Source organism: Hypanus sabinus, chromosome 6 (genome assembly GCF_030144855.1).
Source record: "Hypanus sabinus isolate sHypSab1 chromosome 6, sHypSab1.hap1, whole genome shotgun sequence".
Taxonomy (NCBI): domain Eukaryota; kingdom Metazoa; phylum Chordata; class Chondrichthyes; order Myliobatiformes; family Dasyatidae; genus Hypanus; species Hypanus sabinus.
In genome coordinates, this window is record NC_082711.1 from 69543172 (window position 1) to 69567319 (window position 24148).

General features: G+C 40.7%; 1 protein-coding gene across 1 annotated transcript in view; it reads left to right on the forward strand.

Annotated features, from left to right (window-relative positions):
- The window catches only part of stk17a (serine/threonine kinase 17a), a 108837-nt gene that overhangs the window by 77266 nt on the left and 7423 nt on the right, over positions 1–24148 (forward strand). The window contains exons 3-4 of the mRNA XM_059972371.1: positions 4090–4234; positions 20369–20495. Coding sequence (XP_059828354.1) covers positions 4090–4234; positions 20369–20495 — 272 coding nt within the window. The remainder of the gene's footprint in view (positions 1–4089; positions 4235–20368; positions 20496–24148) is intronic.

Here is a 24148-nt window from a genome sequence, read left to right on the forward strand (position 1 = left end):
AGACGAAGAAACAGTTATTGCAGTTTGCAGCTGCAGAGTACCTTTTCCTCAGAGTCCAAGAAGAGCGAGATTGTACAGAGTAACTGACAGGCAATGTCCCTTTCGCCGAAATGGTCATCACACAACACCCGAGACCATGCAGGGGTTAACCAAAAGTGTGTGCCACAATCCACGTATGGATTATACGAAATGTCAGTCACATTCGAAATGCAGTGATGCCGCCTAACCCAATCCTTTGGGTTCGTTTGAAGCCTGCAATCTTCACCCTCTCTCTCTTCCCGTTGATTCCTTATCGACTCCTTACCAAGTGACTCCCGATTTCTCGCAATTGTTCTGTTTCTTTTTTTTTTAATATACCATCAGTATACGTCATCAAGTGAAGCTTACAGAACAGAAACTACAGATTCCCAGGAAAGCGAAACTATGATCACATGACACCCACAGGAATCAAAACTACAAACTTCCAACAAAACAAGACCATAGATACGTTGCACTTAGTAAATGAAGCTAATATCACATGTCATCTACAGGAATCGATACTGTGGACCCATAACACCCCCATGATCAAAATATCATCAAGATACCCTGCTACGTGCAGAATCCCCTGCAGCAAAGAGTCCATTGTCCTTTGGAAAATGGCGGGGCTAGACGCCACTCCAAACACCAGGTGATTATATTTGAATAATCCCTTGTGTGTGTTGATTGCAATGTACTCCTTTGAATCCTCATCCAGCGGCAGCTGTTGGTAGGCGTGGCTCATATTCAGCTTTGTGAACACCTTACCCCCTGACAGGCTCGCAAACAGGTCATCCACCCGTGGCAATGGGTACTTCTCCAGCTTAGAGATCTGATTCACCGTAAGCTTGTAGACCCCTCAAATACTCACCGTTTTGTCTGCCTTCAAAACTGGAACAATGGGAGCTGCCCACCTTGAAAACTGGACGGCTCAATGATGCCCAGCTCCTGTAAACGTTCCAGCTCCTCCTCCTCCTCCTCGACTTTGCCATTCATGGCATAAGGCACCGACTTGGGCTTAAAAAAATGTGGTGTGGCCTCAGGGTCAACATGGAGTTTTACTGTCACACCCTTCGGTGTGCCCAGCTCATCCCTGAAAACGTCACTATACTGCTGCAGAATGTCTTCCGTCGTGAGTGCATGCTTAATTTCATGCCAGTTGAGCTGGATTTTGCAAAGCCAATCACAGCCCAAGAGACTGTCCCACTGCCCTTAGCTATCACCAGCCTGGCTTCAGCCTTCTGAAATGTCCAATATAACACCCCTAAATGAGGTATGGGCTGCCCCGTATAGGTCCCGAGTTGGAGCTTAGATGGTCTGATGGGAGGCAGGTTGGACCCCTATGTCCTCCTGTACGTCTCCTCACTAATGACTGATGCAGTAGCCCCTGAATCAATCTAGAACTTAAAGTCCTTTCCCCTGACAGTGACTGTGGCATAATATGGTTCAGCTGGTTGGTTCCTGATCCGTTTCCACCCCAAACATGTTGTAGGCGCACACTGCCTCTTCGTTGTCTACTTCTAGATGGTGTGTGGCTGACTGAGCCTGATGAGCTTTCCCCTGCCCAGGCTTAAACTTACCCTTTGAACTCCTGCACTTTTTAGCTAAATGTCCCTTTTTGCTACAAGCATGGCAGACAGTGTCTTTGAATTTGCAGTCATTTGCATAGTGCGTCCCTCCACACTGAAAACATTCCACCCGCTTTGTCTGTTTACCAGTCTCCCTCCTGACTTGGTGCACTGCCGTCGACTGCGACCCCCCCCCCCCCCCCCCCATGTCCTTTCTGGATATCGTTGGCATTATCAACAGCCATCTCCATGCCTTGGGCAATCTCTTGGGCCTTCTTATAAGTCAGCGAAGGGGTTTCTCCCAGAAAGCGGCATCGCATGGTGTAATTATTAATGCCACATGCTCATCTATCATGGAGCATGTCAACCAACCCTGCTCCGAAGTCACAATGCTCCGACAGCTGACTAAGCTTGGCCACAGACTGACCTGGCTTCCTAAAATGGCTATGAAACTTACACCGTTGGGCTATCACAGAAGGATTCAGATTGTAGTGGTTCCCCACGAGCTTGACCAGTTCGTCCTAGGGAATGTCCCCCCTGGTTTCTGCGGTGTGGTTAGGTTTCTTATCAGCTTGGACGACTTTGCCCCACACTCACTCAGGAGAATAGAGTGCTTCTTAGCCTCCTCAGTAATTCCATAACACAGGAAAAAGTGTCCCAGCCTTTCCACGTATTCCAGCCAGTCCCCATTTCCCTTCACCGATACACCGATAGTCCCGAACGCAGCCGTCTGAACGTGAGGCTCCTCGTCCTCTCTCAGTTCCTGTTCGAAATGGGCCGACCTGCCCACAGAAACAGTTCACCTCGTCGCCAAAAATATGTGGTAACTTCTACTTTTAAAAAGGACCACTCAACAATTTCATGCCCAAAAGAGCATCTTTATCTGGGACGGCAAATGATATTTACAATACAGAGGCTTTCAGGTAACTCGTACGTCATGGCCGAGGAACTAAATACAATGCATACCGGGAGCAAAAAGAATGGAAGTAAAACCCCGCTAACCCGGAACCAGCCTCTTTTTACCAATAGCTTCCCGATTAGTATTAACTTACTGTTAATAATACTCACATTACACCATAAAGTGATTGAACAGAGGGATTTCAACTTTTTGTAGTGGATAGATATATGGTGGCATGCAAAAGTTTGGGCACCCTTGGTCAAAATTTCTGTTACTGTGAATAGCTAAGTCAGTAGAAGATGAACTGACCTCCAAAAATCATAAAGTTAAAGATGAAACATTCTTTTCAACATTTTAAGTAAGATTAATGTATTATTCTCTTGTACAAATTAGAGTGAAATAAAGGAAAGGAGCACCATGGTCAAACCCCAAGAGATTTGAGCTCTCAGATTACTTCCCGTCAATGGAACAGAAACACTGTGGGCGGCGGGTCCCGAGGTCCGCTGGGCCCTAAGGACCACCACACTGAGACAGGCTAAGTGGGTCAAGTGGGGGCTGTGCTGGGTTTGGGTAATTGACCCTTCACGATATTCCGCGTGGGAATTTAAACTGGAGGTGGCAATGTTTTTTTTTACGAGGTTGAGTTGTGAGCTTGACATCAACCCGGCACAGATGGTACGGGAGTCACTGGATTGATATCAACCCAGCACGTATGGTACAGGAGTCACTGGATCAATATCAACCCGGAACGGGAGCGGTCTGTCACTGGATTGAATCTCCATTCTCGAGCCCGGCGCTGATCTCACTGCGCCACCAGCCGATCAGAACGGGGGGTGGAGGCAGGGTCAGGGTGAATCTTACTAAGAAAAACTTAAGCCAAAAACAAAGTTAAACACTCAACACAGCGTCAACGGCAACAACTTAAAATGGCTGACAGCGTTGTTATCCGATTTAAAATGGTGAACGGCGTCGCGATCTGACAGCATTCTCCTTCCTTGGTTCATAAGTACGAGTTTGTAACTCTGGGGACTACCTGCAATTAGAGCTGCTTTGTTTCTAATGTGGTGCTAGTGTTGTAAAGGTGGTGTAATGATGTATTGTCTGGCCTAGTGGTCTAATGGGCCAGGGAATAAAAAATAAAAAAGGTGAAAGGGGGTTAGTTAGATGGCAAAAAAAAGCCAGCTTTGGTACAAACAAAGTGGAAGTCATCTAAAGTTGGAGAATTCACTGCAGGGTTCTGCAGCTACAAGGTGCCCAGAATTTGGGGGTGAATTTTCCAACCAATAACTTTTTTCCCTATGTGTAAGTTGTTGTTTCTTTAAGGAAGTACTGCAGCATTATGTTTCTGGAATGGCCTCTTGTATGCAAATTTTATAACTGGCACATGGAAAGCAATCATTCTTCAGTGTTCTTGGACAGGAGTAAAGCCAGTCATCAAGTTGTACAAAATCGAGAGAGTATTTCATGTATCTCATTTTATAAATGGAAAAAGCTTGTGCAAAAATACTCAAGGCCTTTGGATTTTATTTTTGGACTTTGCAAAGAAAGTATAGCCATTTACTGTCTCCACTACTATATGTTAAATTAACTTTCACCTTTCATCTACAGTGCTGCTGGTGGTGAGATTTTCAACCAATGTGTAGCTGAGCGGGAAGAGGCCTTCAAAGAAAAAGACGTCAAACGACTGATGAGACAGATTTTGGAGGGTGTTGCTTTTTTGCACAGAAATAACATCGTTCATCTTGATTTAAAAGTAAGTGTCGTCATCTATTTCTAAAACATAACAACTGTGAAAATTGAAGGGATATTATATACCACAAGCTTTTACGTGACCCTTCAGTTGATCAGTGCAACATGCGCGCACAATGCTGGAAGAACTCAGTATCTGTGGGGGAAAAAAGTAAACAGTTGACTTTTCGGGCAGAGCCCCTTCATGAAGGGTTTTGGCCCAAAACGTTGACTGCTTACTCATTTCAATAGACAATGTCTGGCTTTCTAAGTTCCTCCAGCATTTTGTGTGTTGTTTGAATTACCTGCATCTGTAGATTTTCTCTTGTAGTTGTTCTGTACATTGTCTTTTCATGTCAAGTCAGTGGGCCTTGGTTAAGAGAGTGGGTGTGTGTGTGTGTGTGTGTGTGTCTGTAAACCTATGTACAATTTAACTCTAGATTAACTACTTGTAGTCAATGAATTATTTGTACCAATTACTGTGAAGTAAATATGATCTAGATACAGCTTTTACCTTTGAACCTTTGCCCTTGTAAAGTTTAAATAGTTAATTCTTTAATTCTTTGTATATTAAAGCTAATAAATATAGTCTAGACTAATTGCATAATTTCCTCAATTGGGGGGAATTTATCAGTGCTGAGCATAATCTTCCAGAACACATTTAGAAATTTGGAGAATGCGAAGATTCAATGATGGGGAAAGATTTAAATGCCACAAAAAATAATTTTGGGGTTCTACAATAATTGTTACAAATTTAACTGAATTTTTGAGAATTTAGTTAAAATGTACTATGGGTTACATTAAGATTTGTTACAAAGGTTATGACTTCATGTTTACATTTAGAAAAATTGTAAAACAAAGCTGGATGTGACAAAATATAAGCTTCGTAAGTAGAGTATTGCTCCTGTCCAAATCAGTAGTGAACAATAAAGGATATTGAAAGGTGAAGGGCAGTGGAGGGACAGCAGGGGCATTCCTTCCTCCATATTTATCAAGGATATTTATCATTAAGAATGTGTTCAATGTGTTTTAATCTGCCTCTCCAAAAGTGAAAAGTTCAAATGCTTGTGCATGTACCTAGATAAAAAGAAAATGCCCTTAATATTCAGATTCTTTAAAGCTGTAGAAGCTACGGGGAAGGATAAAACTTAAGAATCTGTCACTGGAGGGAAAAATAGTAGGTAAACTAATGGTATCTAAATCTGGAATGTGGATATGTTCCAGATATGAATCTGGAATAGATATGTTGGTTGTAGAACATTACAGCACTGTACAGGGTCTTCAGCCCATGACTTTATGTCAACCTTTTAAGGTATTAAGATATATCTAAGCCTTCCCTCCTACATGGCCCTCCTTTTTTTCCCATGTGCCCATCTATGAGTTTCTTAACTGCCCCTAATGTGCCTGCTTCAACCACCACACATCTCAGGATGTTCCACACAATCAGTACATTCCATCATTTACCAACATTTCCTGGATTCTGCAAAAGTCCAAGATACTTTTTTTTAAAAAAAACTGCAGTTGAAATGCTATTCAAGATAGAGAGGCAGCAAGCAAGAAACTATTGTCCCGTTAGCAGATACTGGTCAGAAGTGCCCCGAGGATTTTAATGCTGTTGAACTTGGTGATGTAATGCCATTCAGTGTCAATAGCTTACTTAGACTCTTTGTCATTGACTAGTAGTTCAGCGCTTGAATGTTACTCGTCACTTATCAGCACTTGCCTGAATGTTACCTCAGACGTGTTCCGTGCAGGCAGATTTGTTCTGGATTTACAAATGGAATTGAGCATGGTGCACTCATCATGAAAACCTCCATGTTTAAACATAGGATACAAGGAAGGTTGATGATGAACAAAGAAGGTTGGGGTTATGAAACTGCTGAAGAAATAAGTGATGTGGTAGTGTTGCTTCTGTCCTATTTAGACGTGGTATGATTGCAATATTCTACTATATGTTAAGAACTGCTATCAAGTAGTATATATTCTGCTATACATTAAGAAGTACTGCAGGTTTAACCCATCAGCGAATTGTTCGTTGGTGGAGAAAATGAAGGAGCTGCGCATTGTGCTGCTGCCTGATTTGAAGGAGGCATACAGTCTAATAGCAAATGACTGTCACGATCACTTTTCTTGTGATCGCAGCACCCTTTTGGCCATTCTTACTGTGGAATGCTGCAAGTTTAATTCACTGATACATTGGCTAAGAGCAGGGGTGAACAGCAAGGAGCTGCGTGGCCTCGGTCATAGTAAGGACTAACTAGGGCTCAAGCAGCGGTTTTACAACCACCTGGAGAGAGGGATTGAAGCCAATGCAGGCCACTGGGGTATCGGTGTGTTTTTCTTCCCCCCCCCCCCCCCCCCGGTGTGCTCCAACAGGGGTAGTGTGGTGAGATGTCCAGGCTGGAGTCTGTGCTGACCCCAGTCTTCACTTGGCAAAAGACAGACTCTCTTGTGGTCAATTGCAAATTTCTATGGCATTGATGGCTCAAGTCCAGACTTTTTTTAAATTGTGTGGCTGTGTCTTACTGATACCTTTTGTGCTTGCTATCTTCGTGCTACGTATGCTTTGGGTTGTGTGGCTGTTTTGCACCTTGGCGCCAGAATAACGCTGTATTCATGCGTGTTTGTGTATGTTTGAATGGCAGTTAAAATTGAATATGATTCCAGTTACTTGTTTTCATTTTTGTCGTGTATTGATTTAGATCTTACCAGGTTGGCTTGATGCTTCACCCAACCTTGATGTCAATTTTTGATGCTTCAACTGGGCAATGGTGAACAGGTCATTGACATGTGAATTCTGGAATTGACCCTGGAACTAAGGAGTGCATTTTCAAAAAAAGGTGGCCATTTCGGACAGAAATGAGGAGTTTCTTTGAGTCAAAGCTGTAGAGGAGTCATTGAATGTACTTGAGGTTGAGGGATCTTAAGGGTATGTTCAGAGGTGGTGGTTCTGGTTAGATTAGTCTTCATTGTATTGAATGGTGATGTGAACTTGCGGGACTAGTTAGCCAATTTAGTCTTTAAGGAATGTGCTGTTATCAAAGCTCACAAAAATTATTTTGTTTATTAAGTGTTGTTTACAAGGATTAGTTGTGTTGAAGAAGTGATTGGTTCTCTTTGCACACAGTGAATTTGGAAATGGTTGGTCTTAGCAGGAAGGGCAGTTTGGCAGCACTTGAATCACACTTGAATAGTCCTGCCAGAACTGAGCTAAACAATTTGTGTGCCAAAAATGGTCTCAATCCTAAAACATAGTAACTCTCTGTTGTGGGAAACCAAGCCAATGCTACCTCAAAATCAGGTTTATTATCACTGACTAGTACGATGAAATGGACGTTATGTATACTGCTTTGTGGCAGTAGTACAGTACCAAGATAAAATTGAAATAAATTACAAAATAGTACAAAGGAATAAAAAGAGTTCATGAGCCATTCAGAAATCTGTTGACAGAGGAAAAGCAACTGTTCCTGAAACATTAAGTGTGAGTCTTCAGGCTCCAGTCCCATCTATCTGATGGTAGTAAAGAGCAGAGAGCATGTCCCAGTTGGAGAGGGTACTTGGTGATGAATGCTGCCTTCTTGAGCCAGTGCCTCTTGAAGATGTCCTCATTTGAGACGGTTGTGCCTGTGATGGAGCTCTGTAAGCCTGCAATTATCTTCAGCCTCTTGCACTCCTGTTTATTGGAAGCTCCAGATCAGGCTGTGAAGCAACCAGTCAAATGTTCTCCACTGTGCATCGGTAGAAATTTGCAAGCCTTTGTTTGGAGTTTGAAGAGATTTGGTTTACATCTTTAGAAATTTGCAAGCCTTTGGTGCAAACCAAATCTCTTCAAGCTCCGAACAAAGAAATATGACTGGTATTCTTCATGATCTGTATCAATGTGTTGAGCCCAGGATAGATCTGCTGAGATATTGATGTCCAGGAATTTAAAGTTGCTCATCCTGTCCATTGCTTACCTCTCACTGGTGTATGTTCTCCCAACTTCTGCTTTCCAAAGTCCACAATCAATTCCCTGGGCTTGCTAATTTATTGTTCTGACACCACTTGTCTATCTGATTTAACTCGTCCATGACAACAAGATAGTTCAATATTGAAATTTCAATCTTAGAATCTATCTAAGATTCACTGTTTGGTTGTACTGCAGGAGAAATCCAGTGTGTTTACAGTAAATAGCAGTATCCTTTGGAGCACTGCTGTACAGATGGATCTGGGGGTACAAGTCCATATTTTCTTGAAAGTGGGCCACAAGTAGATAGGGTGGTAAAGGTGTCAGGCAAACTTAAAAGATTAGCTTAGTTGTCACATTTAAATAGAAACATGCAATGAAGTGTATCATTTGCATCAACAACCAGCACAGTCCGGGGTGTGATGTGGACAGACTGCGAATGTTGCCATGCTTCTGGCAGCAACTTACTAACCCTAATCTCTGTCTTTTTGGAATTTTGAAGGGGGAACAGGATCACTTGGAGGAAACCTTGCACGGTCATGAGGAGAACGTACAGACTCCTTACAAACAGTGACAGGAATTGAACCCTGATCACTGGCACTCTTAACATGTGACACTTACCGCTCTGCTACCATGCTGCATTATGCTCTCATCATTCAAGGCGATGAGTATAAAAGTTGGGAAGTCGTGTCACAGCTGCATATAACTTTTGTTGTACCATATTTAGAGAACTGTTGCACTTCTGGTTGCAGCATTATGGGAAGGATGAGGGTGCTTTGGAGAGGGTGCAAAAAGGCTCTCCTGGACGTTGCCTGAATTAGAGTCCATGAATTTAAAGGGGAGGTTAAACAAGACTGCACTTGTTTTTCTGGAGTGTCTGAGGTTGAGGGGTAAAGCTGGCAGATATAAAATTTTGAAAAGCCTGTGTAAGGTAGAATGTCAGTGTCTATTTCCTAGGCTGGAAATGTCAAATACTAGAGGGCACAGAATTAAGGTGAGGAGGTGAAAGCTTACGGAAGATCTATTAGGCAAGATATTATTTTTACAGAGTTGTCGATAACCTGGAATGTACTGCCACATGAAGTGTTGTAAGTAGATGCAGACATTAAAGAGGCATTTAAAGAGACACATGAACGAACAAGTAACAAAGGTAGAAGACCGTGGGCAGGCAGATGGGATTAGTTTGGTTTGGCATCATTGTTGGCACAGACATTGTGGTTAAAGGGCCCAATCCTGTGCTATTTTCTTTAAAAAATATTCAGTGCCACCTTCCTGGCTACCCTATTCCTTTTTGACTGATCACAGGACAAAGATTCCTAGGTGGTCTTGAAGATGTTGCATTTCATTCAAGGTTTGAGCAAATAGTTCTGAATAAACCGTCTGTCTTGGTGTTAGACACTTGGATAATGTAGAGCTGGTTCAACATAAATTGGGTCTCTGTGCTGACCCACAGGTGTTTATTTGCTTCCTTTTCCTAAGAATAAGGAGCGTTTTGTGGAGATGGTGTCAGTAATACCTCTCCCAGCATTTTGAAATTTGCTGCCAAATAGGCATTGAGCACAGTGCTGGGTTTGAGGTCACCCTCAACATTGGATCACATCATCTAAGTGTTGATATCAAACTTTTACAACTCTACTCACTTGAACTTTAAAATCATCTCAACTAGCCCAGACTGTTGTGTTGTTGCTGTTCTTCTAAAGGAATTAAATCTTGCTAAAGTTCAGATTTTATTTCAGGGCAGTAACATGCTAGTTCAGAGATAAGTAACCACAATCTCACAATGAATATACGGCTTTCCTTTGGAGAGCTCCACCCTTGTAAGGTTATTTTACATTTTGTGCAAGACTTTCGTTCTAACCATGACTCAGAGGTTGCAGTTGTGTCTTGCAGCCAGAAGATTGTAATTCAAGTAGGACTGTGGACATGTGAGCACAGATTACAGGCTGATGCATTAGCCAATACTGAGTTAGTGTTGTGACAGCAGAAATGCTTCCTTTTTGTATTAAACGTTATGACATTAAATTTATTCCAGGGTTCACTGAAGAAGAATGAAGTTCTCTCTGGTATTTGTAACCATAGCTCCTTCAGAAATGACCCCATTTAAACAATATATTGATTTGAAAGTTCTGTCATTGTTTTGTTATTCCAAACCTGTCAATTTGGAGATTTTTGATAATCTACTTTCTGTCTACTAGAGCATCCTGAAACTTTTAACACTCAACTATAGTCAGCTGTGCCTTCAGTGCTTTAAATTACTAAGTCATACAACGAAATAATAGGTATGCAGCATTCATGTGAGGTACAAAGAAACTTTGTATTATGGTAAGGTGCATGTTATTGTTATAATACTTTCTCCTTCCCCTTCTTTCCTTGCATTATTGACATTGAGTTTTCAGGCCGAGGCTCTTCATCAAGACTGGGGGGAGAAAAAGATGAGAAGATTTTTCCCCAGTCCTGGTGAAGGGTCTTGGCCCAAAATGTTGACTATTTACTCTTTTCCATAGATGCTGCCTGGCTTGCTGAGTTCCTCCAGCATTTTGTGTATTGTTAAGTTACAAGATCAGTAACCCAGAGGTCTGCACAAACATTCCAGAGATTTGAGTTCAAATTCCACCATGGTGTCTGTAGAATATAGTTGCAATTACTGATCTAGATTTTTTCATTAATGATGAACATATAATGTATTGTTTGTTGTATGCTCACCTGGAAAACTAATGAATGCTCATAATCGTTTTGATGCCAGACCCAAACTAAAAGCTTTTCAGTTTGCCATTCAGTTATATTGTAAGTGAAGTGATTCCCAAGATGGATGATATTGCACTCCTGGGGGTGTTGGAGATTTCTGAGAGGCCAGTGAGAGACTGCTCAGTAGCAAGGTGGGGGTAGATGAGGAATTACAGGCTTAATTTAAGAAATGAATTACAGTATTTATAAGCATTTGATCCTCAGTCCCTCATTGATTACAATGATCATGTAATCACCTCATCTCTTGCTAACCCACAGTTCTCTTGGACTTTGTTCAAAGTGCCTTATAGTTGTTGAAAAGTAATGTGACGTTTCTGTATCTGGCATATCATGAGAAATCAGGACAGAAGAAATGGTTATTTCAGTGCCCGGCTGGTGCATTTTGCCATCCACTACTGTAGTACAGTGTTAGCTAGTATGTTTCCCATACTCTAATCACACAATGACACAATTCCTGTGAATTAGGGTGTGGCACTCAGTGGGGTGAAGTTCAGAATCTGCCCTTTTTGAATGGTCTTGACCACATTTCTCTAGCTCTCAGCCCAACTGACATACTGCTGTCCCACTTTATGTACCTTCAGGCAGAGAGTCACATTTTGCCTGAGATATGATGTTAGAACTTCCCCTTTATTGATCAGAGCATTGGAGGTTGGACTTGAACCACAAGCGATTGACTGTGATTGTTAATCCATAACACAAATGGCAGAAGCAGAGCAAATGAAAGTGTGGACATTATAGTGTGGAGTATCTGAATTATGGATTTATACCAGCACCAAGCAAATAGTCAATGTGTCTGTGTGAAAAAGATTTTAGTAATGAGGCAATGAAACTGTCCAGGCTCCTTGAACATTTGAAGAAAATAACTAATAAAACAAATGTGAACTCAGCTTATTTTCAGTCACTTTCAGAAATGGAAAGTACTTCAAAACACATTTGTCAGCACTTCATAACAAAACATTGATGGTTTGCGTGTTTCATACAACATTTCATTGCTAATTCTGGAAAGCCCGATGCAATTGGAGAAGAACTGATTCTTCCAGCAGTAAGGGAAGTTGAGATTGTTTTGCATAAGTCACCAGAGCAAATAATTAGTGATTCTGCTCAATGACAACTCTGTTCAAAAACGATTAGATGGAATATCTGAGAACGTGAAAGATACATGTGCCATATAGGACAACAGAATTTGCTCTGCAGTTGAATGAGTCAGCTAACAGATCTATGCTTCTTGGTTATGTCTGCTTCATCAAAAATGAAAGCATGGTTCAGGAGACATTACTTGCAAGGGGTCTAGAAATGTACAAAGAAAAGTCAATATTTTTGGGTTATTAAGCAATTTTTCAAAGTGAATGACATTGCACTCACCAACACTCTTGCTTGTGCAACATACGGGGCACCATCAATGCCAGGATGCCACTATGGCATTGTTGTTATCTTGGGAAAAAGCTGTACTTAACATATTTACCATTCACTATAATTCACAGGCAACATCTTGTCACAAAAAACAAAAGTGACTGCAAAAATGATTAACTACTGTTATCACAGTGGTAAATAAAATCAAATCCCATGCTGTCAATTCATGACTATTTTGAGAGATTTGTATCGAGAATGATGAACAGTTTGAACACGTACTGTTGCACATAGTCACTTACCTGTGAACAGGAAATTGCTTGAGATGCTTGACTGCTTGACTTTTTGAAACTAAATTTCTTGGAAGACTTCAGTGCTTCATTCAGTAATCAGCTCAAGAATATTAGGCATGACATTGCATATTTATCAGAGTTATTCATCACACTTAATGAAATCAGTCTTTAATTACAAGGAAGTGAAGCAAATCTTATCAAAGTCAAATGAGTCATCTCTTTTTTTGTCCAATTTAACCCTAATTAAGTGCAGCGTTGGCTGCCATGACCTTTTCATATTTCTGAGTTGGAAGAGAAAAGAATACCAGATGATGATCTTCAAGTAGACTGTGACACCTGGGCGGGCTGCACGAACACATGAAAGAGATTTGAAGATCTTTTTGATCCAAATTCCAGATTTAGTAATATATCCATTCCTGAACATAGTTAATGAGGAACCTAACAGGAAGGATGGAGGAAAGGCTGATCTCACGCCAAAGTGACTTTGAGCTGAAGTAGAGATTCAAAAAATCATATGAAAACTATTGGCTGCAGAATGAAATTTCTCAACATTCTCTGGCACTGTGGGGAAGAGGCCAAGATGTTACTTATTCCCTTTCCAGCATCATATTTAGTGGAGTGCAGTTTCAGTGCAGTTGCCCAATTTCTTTCAAAGCAACGCAAATTACACTGAATGTAGGGATCTTAGACTCCTTCAGAGTAACATTCATCCTAATGTTCAGAAGCTGATTCACTATACCCAGCACTTTAGCTATTTTTTTTCATCTTTCAATGAGATGAGTGAATAGTTGGACTAATTTATGCTCTAAAATCGTTTTGTTTTTACTGTAACTAAATTTATTGTAGCTTTAAATAGATTTGAATAATTTTTGGAATTGCTTATCACTGCTTGCAATTTGCAGTGCCTATTTTCTTTCACTTTCCATTGTAACTAAAGTAATTTTTACACAATGGCTGGAAAAGGAGAGAAGGGTGCTGGGGATATGATCTGGGAACAAGGGTGTGGTAATCTTCTTTAAAAAAAAAAAATTGGGAACCACTGGGTTATAACACAGCTACCATGTTAAAACACAAGATAAAACCAGCTGGGCTACCCAGTATTTAACTACAGACTTTTCCAGATGTTCCTTGATGGTGACAGGAAGGTGCACAGGATTGAGATAGATTGGTGTTGCAACAATAACCTTACACTCAACCTGCTGATCTTCGAAGGAATTGATTGTGGGGAAGGGAAAGTTGGGAAAGTACACACCAGTCCACAATTGGGGTGGAAAGGGTGAGCATCTTCAAGTTCCTGGTTGTCGACATCTTGGAGGATCTATCCTGGTTCCAGAGCTTCATTAGAAACACAAGGAGGCTATGCCAGCATCTCTACTTCATTAGGAGTTTGTGTTATGTCCTGCAAATTTCAGACGTACATAGGAGAGCAACACTTCTTGATATGGAGACTCCACTGTGCAGGATCCGAAGACTGCAGAGGGTTCTAGACTGAGTCAGCTCCATCACAGGTCAATGCTCCCCATCATAGTGAGCATCTTCAAGAAGCCTTGCCTCAAGGCAGTAGCATCCATTATAAGGACCCTCCACCATCTAAGACCTCTTTTTATTACCATTGGGAAAGGGGCACAGGAGCCTGAAGATCCTTACTCAATATTTAAGAACAGCTTCTTCCCTTCTGCCATCAGATTTCTGAATAGTCTGTGAACAATACCTCAATATTCCTTTTATACTATTTATTTTTGTAACTGACAGTAATTTTTGTTTTTCACTATATTGCTGCTGCAAAACAATAAGTTTCACAGCATATGTCAATGATAATAAATTGATTCTAATTTTGATTCAACCTTGCAAAGTTCATACACGAATATGGGGCCTAATAGCTAAATTGAGAGAGGTGTTCTGCTGATTTATTAAATAGGATGTGGGTAGATGGAGCTCTTTAGCCTGGGAAGGCAGTCCATCTGAGAGGGAAAACTCTGATTTCAAACCTCTGCTGCCTTGCGGCCTTATCCACTTATGGGAAAGGCTTCGGGAGTAAACCCTGAGGACAAATCTGGAGCTAGAGTCCCGAAGGCAGTCCGACGTTGCTTTCAACCTCGCTCTAGCAACTCCTGTGACGTCATGGTGCCAAGCTGTATCGGCTCTTGCTTTTTGCTTGGACAACATCTGTGTCGTGGAGAGGGGAGACTTGCCGCTTGGGCAACTGTCGGTCTTCCATACAACCTTGCCCAGGCCTGTGCCCTGGAGAGGACACTTTTGAAGCAAGACTTTCCAGGCGCAGATCTACGGTCCTGCGAGACTAACGGATGCCATCATGCCACGTACTACATTGAGATTCATCTTCTTGCAGGCATCTACAAAGAAAAGAAGGAATCCACAAAAAAATGCACACGACAAAGACTGATAAACATCCAATGTACAAAAGAGGGCAAATCATGCAAATAGTGTGTGTGTGTTTTTTTTAAGTGAACAATTAATACATAGAACTTGAAGCTGCAGAGTCCCCAAAAGTGAGTCCACAGCTGTGGAGTTGGTTCAATGCTGAAGTGAGTGAAGCCGTTCCAGGACCCTGATGCTTCAGAGCAACATCTGCTCTCAAACCTAGTGGTGTGGGTGCCAAGACTCTTGTACCTCCTGTCCGATGGTAATAGCAAAAAGAGGGGCAGATGGGTTAAGCGCAGGCTGAACACTGGTTTGTTTCCACTCTCGAGCATCAGTGATTTAATCTGGCTTGACACTTTAATCAGTGCAGAGTAACAGACCTGAGCATGGGTTTGTGTTCTGTTCTCGGGTCTCAACAGTGTCTCCCCCCACCAGTGGCCACCCCGGTGATGGCTGTACCTGCATCCTCCAGTCAATTTCGCCAAATCCTCAGGAGATCGTGAAATCACTAGTTCCTTTTTGCGAGTTCAAAAGTACATTTCTTAAATAGAAATTCCGGGCTGTGGATTGCGTGACCCTAGTTCAGAAGTGTATCTAATGAAGCATCTTTCGTCTAGTATCCCTAAGTCCACGAGATCCCTGCAGAGGTGGTTGTTCAGGGAAGAGAGTGAGAGAGTAGTCCTGGTAGTCTTCAGCATTTTTCTTCATTTGCTGTTTTAGTGGTGACGTTGGTAGGAGTCCTGATAGACTGAAACGTCCTAACTTTGCATTGTACTATGTGGCCTTAATGGAATTTTCTCAGCTGATGTGGCAGCTCAAAACAGCATTTGTGAGGCACTGTGGGCCATGAACAGCAACTGAAACGTACACTACCAACATGGATCTGCATATTCTCTACCAGTTGACTGGGGTTCCGCTACAGTTCAATGAGTACCGTAGAAGGGCCTGTTGGAAGCAGCACCTAACGTACCTTAAAAAAAATAATGTGCCAAGTCTTGAAGTTGTAGCATAGAACAGCCAAGGCATCAGGCCAAGCTATCCCACAACCAGTGGATCAAATCAAAGCTTCACAGACCTGCCATATTGACTAGAACTAGGGGTCAGAGCTAAAGGGTGAAAGGTGAAATATTTTAAGGGGAACCTGAGGAGTAGCTTCACTGAGGGTGGTGAAAGTGTAATGAACTGCCATTGTAAGTGGTGGATACTAGTCCTGAAGAAAGGTCTCAGCTGGAAGCATTGACCATCGATGCTGTCTGAACTGCTGAGTTCCACCAGCATTTTGTGTCTGTTGTTGTGGATATAGATTCTGGTGCAACACTTAAAGAAATTTGAATAAGTCTGTGGATGAGAGGGGTATGATGGGCTATGATCCAGCTGTGAGTCAATAGGATTAGGCACAGTAAATGTTTGGCACAGCTAGATGGGCCAAATGGCCTATTTCTGTGCTATGTGCTCTGTGACTCCATGACTGATCTAGTCCTGAATGGTGAAGTACAATCAAATAGCTAATGGAAGGGTGAGGGGGCAGAATGACTGCATGGATGTTTCCATCCCTAACAATAGCAGGAACCGACTTGTGAGTTCTAAAGATGAGGCTAAAGCATTTGCAACCAGGGATAGCCAGAAGTGCTGAGTAGATATGACAATTTTCTTTTCCTTCCAAGATTACATCACCAATGATTAGCATAATCCAAGTAACTATCAGGAGGTAACTGAAAGCACTAGATATAGCAAAGGTTAATGGGACAGGATGTCATCGCAGATTATGGTCTGCAGAACGAGCAATTCTGGTAGCCAAGCTATTAAGGTGCATTACAATGCCCCAGTTATTTGGGATTGTCGAAAATTGCCATGTTTTTCCCTGTTGCAGGACAAAGGATTGATTAGTCTCTAGCTCTCCAGTATGCTTGCTGAAACCTACGTTTTGGCTTTGATCTGTAACATGTGGATCCAGAGTTCATCACTGTCTCAGTCCAAATCAACACCTAAGAACTGAATTTCAGAGAAGAGGTGAGGGTGACATCAAAGCAGCATTTGATAGATTGTAACATCATGAAACTATGATAAACCAAACTGAAGTCAATAACTGGAGTCAAAACTTGCATATTGGAAGATGGTTTTTGGTTCAGACCCATAATTCTGAGATCCAGAGGGCAGATGCCTGAGCTCAGCCATCTTCTATTGGTTCATTTTTTTGAGCTTCCATTTTAAGGCCAGAAGTGGGGATCTTTGCTGACATTCAATTCTATTTGTAACTTCTCAACAAATGAAGCAGCTCATGCCTATGTGAAGCAAGACCTGGACAGCACCCAGAAGCAAGTCATATTCAAGTACTAGGCAACGACCATTTTCAAAAACTGAGAGTCTAAACACCAACCCTCAGCTTTCACTCTTAACATTTCAGAGGTCGCCATTGACCAGAAACTCAACTAGACCAAGTGCATAAATATTGTGGCTACAAGAGCAAGTAATAAGGCAGGTATGCTGCTATGAGTGACTCTCTGCCTGACACCTAAAAGCCTTTCCACCATTTATAGGAAGCATTAAGAGCTTAATAGGACGCTCTTCACTTACTGGATTTTTGGGTTTAGAATTGCATTGAATGGTTGGATGTAGTTATAACTGCTGAAGCTCAACAAAGCAGCTACTGATTGTAACCCATCAACAACTGACAACATTCATTTCCTCCACTGACTGGTTGACTGATTCTGTAAAACGTATGGCACTCTTTCAGCTGGAGTGCTCTAATAACACCTCACAAACTCTCAGAATGAGGAGGAGGACGACAGCAGGCCCATTTGAGCCATGATTTGCACACAGCCTTGATTTGGAAATTTAGCAGATTTCCTTTGTTTTTCCCCAGGGTCTGAATCCTGGAACTTTGCCCAACAGCACTGTGCCAGTACTTTCACCAAAAGGACTCCCATGGTTCAAGAGGCTGTTTCACACATGTATTTTTTTTAGTCCGTTTAGAGATGAGAAATGAATGCCAGGCCCGCCAGCAATGTGCATATCAAAAATTACCTTTTTACAAGAAAAAGCAGCTTGTTGACAGCTGTTTTGAAAGCTCTCTGGAGTTGAGGAAAGTATTCTATAAATGTGTTTTTGTTCTTTGGCTGACAACAAAAAAAATAACTGGTTTTGTCTATTCCATTGGAGATAATAAGGCAACCCAAATGGAATAGACACAGCACTCATTCAATAGGAGTTGTAGTTATAAAGCAAATGCTGAAAAAATATGATTTTCTTGCTTGATCTGGGAAACTTAATGAGTGAACTGATGAAGGTCTTTGAGGAATATAATGATGGATTGATTCCACTGGCCATGAACTGAGGAAGCAATCTAAAATCATGAAGATACCAGAGACTGCAAATGGTAGAATCTGGAGCAGTCATCTATTTGGGGCACTTGGTGTAGGAAGGAAGAATTGTCAACTTTTGGTAATATCAATTCAGAACTTACATAGTGATTAGAATGTGGAGCATTTTGCCACAAAAGTTGACTGTTTCTTGTTTGAAAATGGAACTATACACTTGTTATTAAAAATATAGAAGGTATAAAGTATGCAAGGGAAAGATGAAGTGATGCAAAGCATCAGGCTTGATGAGCTGATTGCCCTGTTTCTGATCAATAATTATTGATTAATACTGCATATTGTAATTCTAGAGCTCCTAGCTGCAACTGTAAGAGGGTTCAAAATGTTCATACAGTATAAATGGTGAAACCAAACACAAAATTTACTCCACAGATGGCTAACTTCACTTACTCCATCACTGAACTGGTTCCCAACCTATGGGCTCACTTTCAAGGACTCTACAACTCATGTTTTCAGTGTTATTTATTCTTTATTATTTAGTTTATTTATATCTGCGCAATTTGTCATCTTTTGCACATTGGTCGGTTGTCTGTCTTTGTGTGTAGTTTTCCATTGATTCTTAGTATTTATTGTGAATGTCCACAAGAAAATGAATCTCAGGATAGTATATAGTGATATATGTGTACTTAGATAATAAATTTACTTTGAGCAAGGTACAGTTCATTCCAAATTACATCTTGACTAGACCTCTTTGTTCCATGATGGCAGTGACATAATCATAACTATTTTATCTTTCTGACACTGTTTAGTTGCCAACCCTTAATCCACCCCACACTTATTTTACTAAGTATAATTATGGATTAGAGTGTGCATGTTTTATTGATAGTTTACAGCATTCGTATTTTCCCTGTAATTGTGCTGCATGCTATGGAGAAAATATAAAATAAGCACATAATGTATCTGCTCTTTGCAATAGGGAATTCCACACAGCTCCTGCTCTTTACGAAGAAGTAATTACTAACTTTTCCAGTGGCCTTTCTGATTTTCTTCAGATACCTCTTCCCTGCTAGACTACCACACCAGCCAAAAGATTTCCAGCTCAGACAATTACTTTCAAAATCCTTAAAGTTCCTATTTAAATTGCTCTTTAAACTTCTGGTTGTTATTCAAGGGAAGTCAAGTGCATTTTATATAATAGTTCTTTGTAATCTAATCCCCAGAGTCCTGGAACCATGCTGGTCAGGTTTTGCTTTACTTCCAAGACAAATATAATTTTTTGTGATCCTGCATGATCCAAGGTTAAGAAATGAGGCAAAAGCATTCTGGAAAGATGGTCACTGATGCAATGTATTTGAGGGACACGGGAATTAGTACAGTATTCTCATTGTCAAAATATTTGTTTAAAAATACGAAATCTTTTCACAACCAGGTAGTCTCCCGTCAGTGGGGGGGAGAAAGTTCTAACATAAACACCACACTGCTCTGTAACTATGTTAAATATGTTGTGCACATGTATTAAATGTGAAACAGTTGTCAGTACCTTCATTCTAGATACTTCAGTTTGTGTTTTACAATCAGCTAAAATCTTTGTTCTATTCCACAGACTATGCTACTTCTCTACCTATGCAAAGATTTACTTTGTTAACTTGTAGTCAAGATAATGGTTCCAGACATGAACTTGAGCATGGGAGGAATGGAGTGAATCGTGTACAATTTGGAAGAAATAAAGAGAGCAAAAATCTTAGTTCAGCAATAATTCAAAAGAGTCGTTACAATAAAACTTCCATATCTTAGCATCACAGAGCACTACACAGAAATAGGCCCTTCAGTCCATCTAATCAGAACAATTATTCTGCCTCGTCCCTTAGACCTACACCTGGACTATATCAACAAGCAGCTGTTTTATTTGAGCCTTTGTGCCTGCATCTGACCAATAAATTGTAATATTGTTAAATTGTGGTAATATTGCCAGGATAAACTTTCAAATTTTGGTGTGTCCTTTGTGTGGAGATCCTTTTTGAATTGAGTACTTAAAATATGACAAGAAGTTAGAGCAATTGTTTGCTATATTTTTTGGAACAGCTATTTACTCCTCTCTAACCACTGTCTGTACTGTGCTTCCATTTCAGCCGCAAAATATTCTTCTGACAAGTGAGTCGCCTCTGGGGGATATTAAGATTGTTGATTTTGGCCTTTCTAGAAGGATCAATAATAATGAAGAGCTAAGGGAAATCATGGGAACACCTGAATATGTAGGTAGGTAACCCGAGTTCAACCTCACTGGAGCTACAGCAGCATAGCTCAAATCATTTGTGTACTCTCCAAAACCACACCATTTATAGCATTCTCTTTTAACTTGCTGAGTGCTCTTTTAAAAAGTCCAATCTAAAAAGATTTTTCATTGGGGATATAGCATGGGGAAGATACTTTGTCCCATTGATATATGATATAGAGCAATACAATTTAGATCCCATTCCTTTCTCCATAGCACTGCATGAATTCTTGTGTAAAACAAATGTATTTTGAAAGCTCATTGCACCACGCTCACCAATGTTATATTGCAGATCAGAACAAATAATAATGTTCTTTAAAAAGACAGCTATACTACCCCTATGTGTGATTATTCCAATGATTAATTCCACAAAATCACTATTGCTACTGACTGCAAATTTGCCCTATCATCTGCCTGTTCTTCTTGATAGTCTTACTGTCCTCTGTATCTGGTTATATACCAACTGCCCAATCCACAGACATATCACTCTGGTTCCCATTCTCCTGCCAAATTAGTTTAAACCTTCACCCCCCACCCCCCTGAAGAGCTCTAACAAACCTGCCAACAAGCGTATCGGTTCCCCTTGAGTTCTGGTGTAACCCATCTCTTTTGTACAGGCCATACCATCCCTAGAAGAGATCTTAATGATCTAGAAATCCAAATCCTTTGAAACGGGTGACATGGGACCAGAAGATGTAAAATCCTCATGGGTAGAGTAACTGCAAAGATTTTTAAAAAAACAACCCTGATGTAAGTTATATACAGATCTCCAAACAGTAGCCAGGATGTGGACTCCAAATTACAATGGGAGATAGAAAACACATGTAACAAGGACAATGTAACGATAGTCATGCGGGATTTCAAAATGAAGATGGATTGGGAAAATCAGGTAGGTGCTGGATACCGAGAGAATTTGTAGAATGCCTGCAATATGACTTTTTAGAGCAGCTTGTGGTTGAGCCCACTAGGTGAATGGTTATTTTGTTTTGGGTGTTGTGTAATGAATGGGATTTGATTAGGGAGCTTAAGGTAAAAGAACCTTAGGAGGCTGTGATCATAATACGAATGCCTTCACCCTTCAATTTGAGGGGGAGGGTTTAAAGTCAAATGTATCGGGATTACAGTGGAATAAGTGGAGTTATAGAGGTATGAGAGAGGAATTGGCTGAAGTTGATTGGAAAGGAACATGGATGACAGAATGCAGCAGTGGCTGGAATTTTTGGGAGAAATTCAGAAACGACAGGATAGATGCATCCCAAAGAACTATTCTAAAGGTGGGGTAATGCAATTGTGGCTGACAAATAAAGTCAAAAACAAAATAATAACAAAAGAGAGGGCATATGATATAGCAAAATTAGTGGGAAGTTAGAGGATTGTGAAGCTTTTTGTAAAAAAAATCAATAAAAAGCAACTAAAAAGCTATAAGGAGGAAAAAGATGAAATATGGAGGTAAGCTAGCCAATAATATCAAAGATACCAAAAGTTCTTTCAGATATAAAGAGTAAAAGAGTTGAAAGTAGATAAATGATCCACTTTAAAATTACATTGGAGAAGTTGCAATGGGGACAAAGAAATGGCAGGTAAACTAAATAAGTATTTTTCATCTGTTTTCACTGGAAAACACAAGCAGTATGCCAGAAATTGGAGTGTCAGGGGGCAGAAGTGAATGCAGTTGCTATTACTAAGGAGAACTTGTTTTGGAAGTTGAAAGGTCTATAGGTAGGTAAGTCACCTGGACCAGATGGACTACACTCCAGGGTTCTGAAAGATGTAGTTGAAGAGAATGAAGGAGGTATTAGTAATGATCTTTCAATAATCACTAGATTCTGGCATGCATCTGGAGGACCTGAGGATTACAGATGTCATTCCTCTCTTCCAGAAGAGAGGGAGGCAAAAGAAAGGAAATTATAGGCCAGTTAGCCTAACCTAACCTGGTTGGGAAGATGTTGGGAGTAGATTGTTAAGGAGGGTACTTGGAGGCACTGATAAAATAGGCTAAAGTCAGCATGGTTTCCTTGAGGGAAAATCTTGTCTGACAAATCTGTTGGAATCCTTTGAAGAAATAACAAGCAGTATAGATAAAGGATGTTGTGAACTGGGATTTGCAGAAGGTGTTTGATAAAGTGCCATACATGAGGCTGCTTAACAAGTTAAGAGCCCATGATATTGCAGGAAAGATACCAGCATGGATAGAGCATTGGCTGATTGGCAGGAGGGCAACAAAATAGCAGATAGAATACAGTGTCAGGAAGTGTATGGTCATGCATTTTGGTAGGAGGAATAAAAATGTAGACTATTTTCCGGATGGGCAGAAAATTCAAAAATCCAAGATGCAAAGTGACTTGGGAGTCCTCTTGCAGGATTCCCTAAAGGTTAACTTGCAGGCTGAGTTGGTGGCAAAGAAAGCAAATGTAATGTTAGCATTCATTATGAGAGTACTAGAATAAAAGAGCAAGGATGTTAATGCTGAGGCTTTATAAGGCATTGGTCGAACTGTACTTGGAGTGTTGGGCCCCTTATCTAAGGAAGAGTGTGTTGACATTGGGAAAGTTCAAAGGAGGTTCACGAGAACGTTTCCAGGAATGAAAGGGTTATTTGAGCAGTAACCTGTACTCATTATAATTGAGAAGAATGGGGTGGGGGTCTCATTGAAACCTAATACATTTGCAAAGGCGTAGATAAGAGTTGATGTTTTCTATAGTGGGGGAGTCTAGGACCAGATGACACAGCCTCAGAATAGGACGTCCATTTAGAATGGCGATGAGAAATTTATTTAGCCAGAGGCTGGTGTATTTATGGAAGTTTGTTGCCATCAGCAGCTATGGAGGCCAGGTATTTGAGTGTTTTTAAGTGGAGATTGATAGGTTTTTGATTAGTGAGGGCATGAAAAGTTAAGGGGAGAAGGAAGGAGAATGGGGTTGGGAGGGCAAATGGATCAGCTGTGATAAAATGGTGAAGCCGACTCAATAGGCTAAATGGCCTCATTCTGCTCCTGTCACTCATGACTTTCTCATTTAAAAAACATTTGCTTTTCTTGTCTCACAGCTTCATTTATTTTGTTCCTTTGCTCATTCACAAACATGTCTTGAGTTTAAACAGCAATTTCATTTTAAACTTCTCATACTTGTTTCTAAATCCCTCCATGATCTTGCCCATTTCAATTGCTGTATAGCAATCTATCCCACTCTGTGAAACTTACTCATGTAATTTAATTATCCCTAAATTTAATTGCATTACCTAGATGCCGAGAGTCTGAACTCTGGAAAAACCTCCAATAACATCTCTCTACATTTAATATGATATCCTTTGAAAGCTTGGTCATCTAGCCTCATTTCTCCTTATGTAGCTTATTGTCTAACTTCATTTTGCTTCTGTGAGACACCTTGCAACATTTTTCTCATTAAAACCTCTATCTTTTGGTGCAAAAATCTATTCATTAAATTTCACCTGCCATATTTATTTCATCAGTGTTCCCTCTTACTTTGATTTGTATGGCCAGTGTTTGCTTTTTCCATATTTATTTAATTTTACAGAAATATGTATACTCAGTCACATTATTAGTGTTTAATAAAATGGCCACAGGAGTGGAACCTGATGTTGTCTTTAGCTGCTATAGTCCATCCACTTCAAGGTCTGA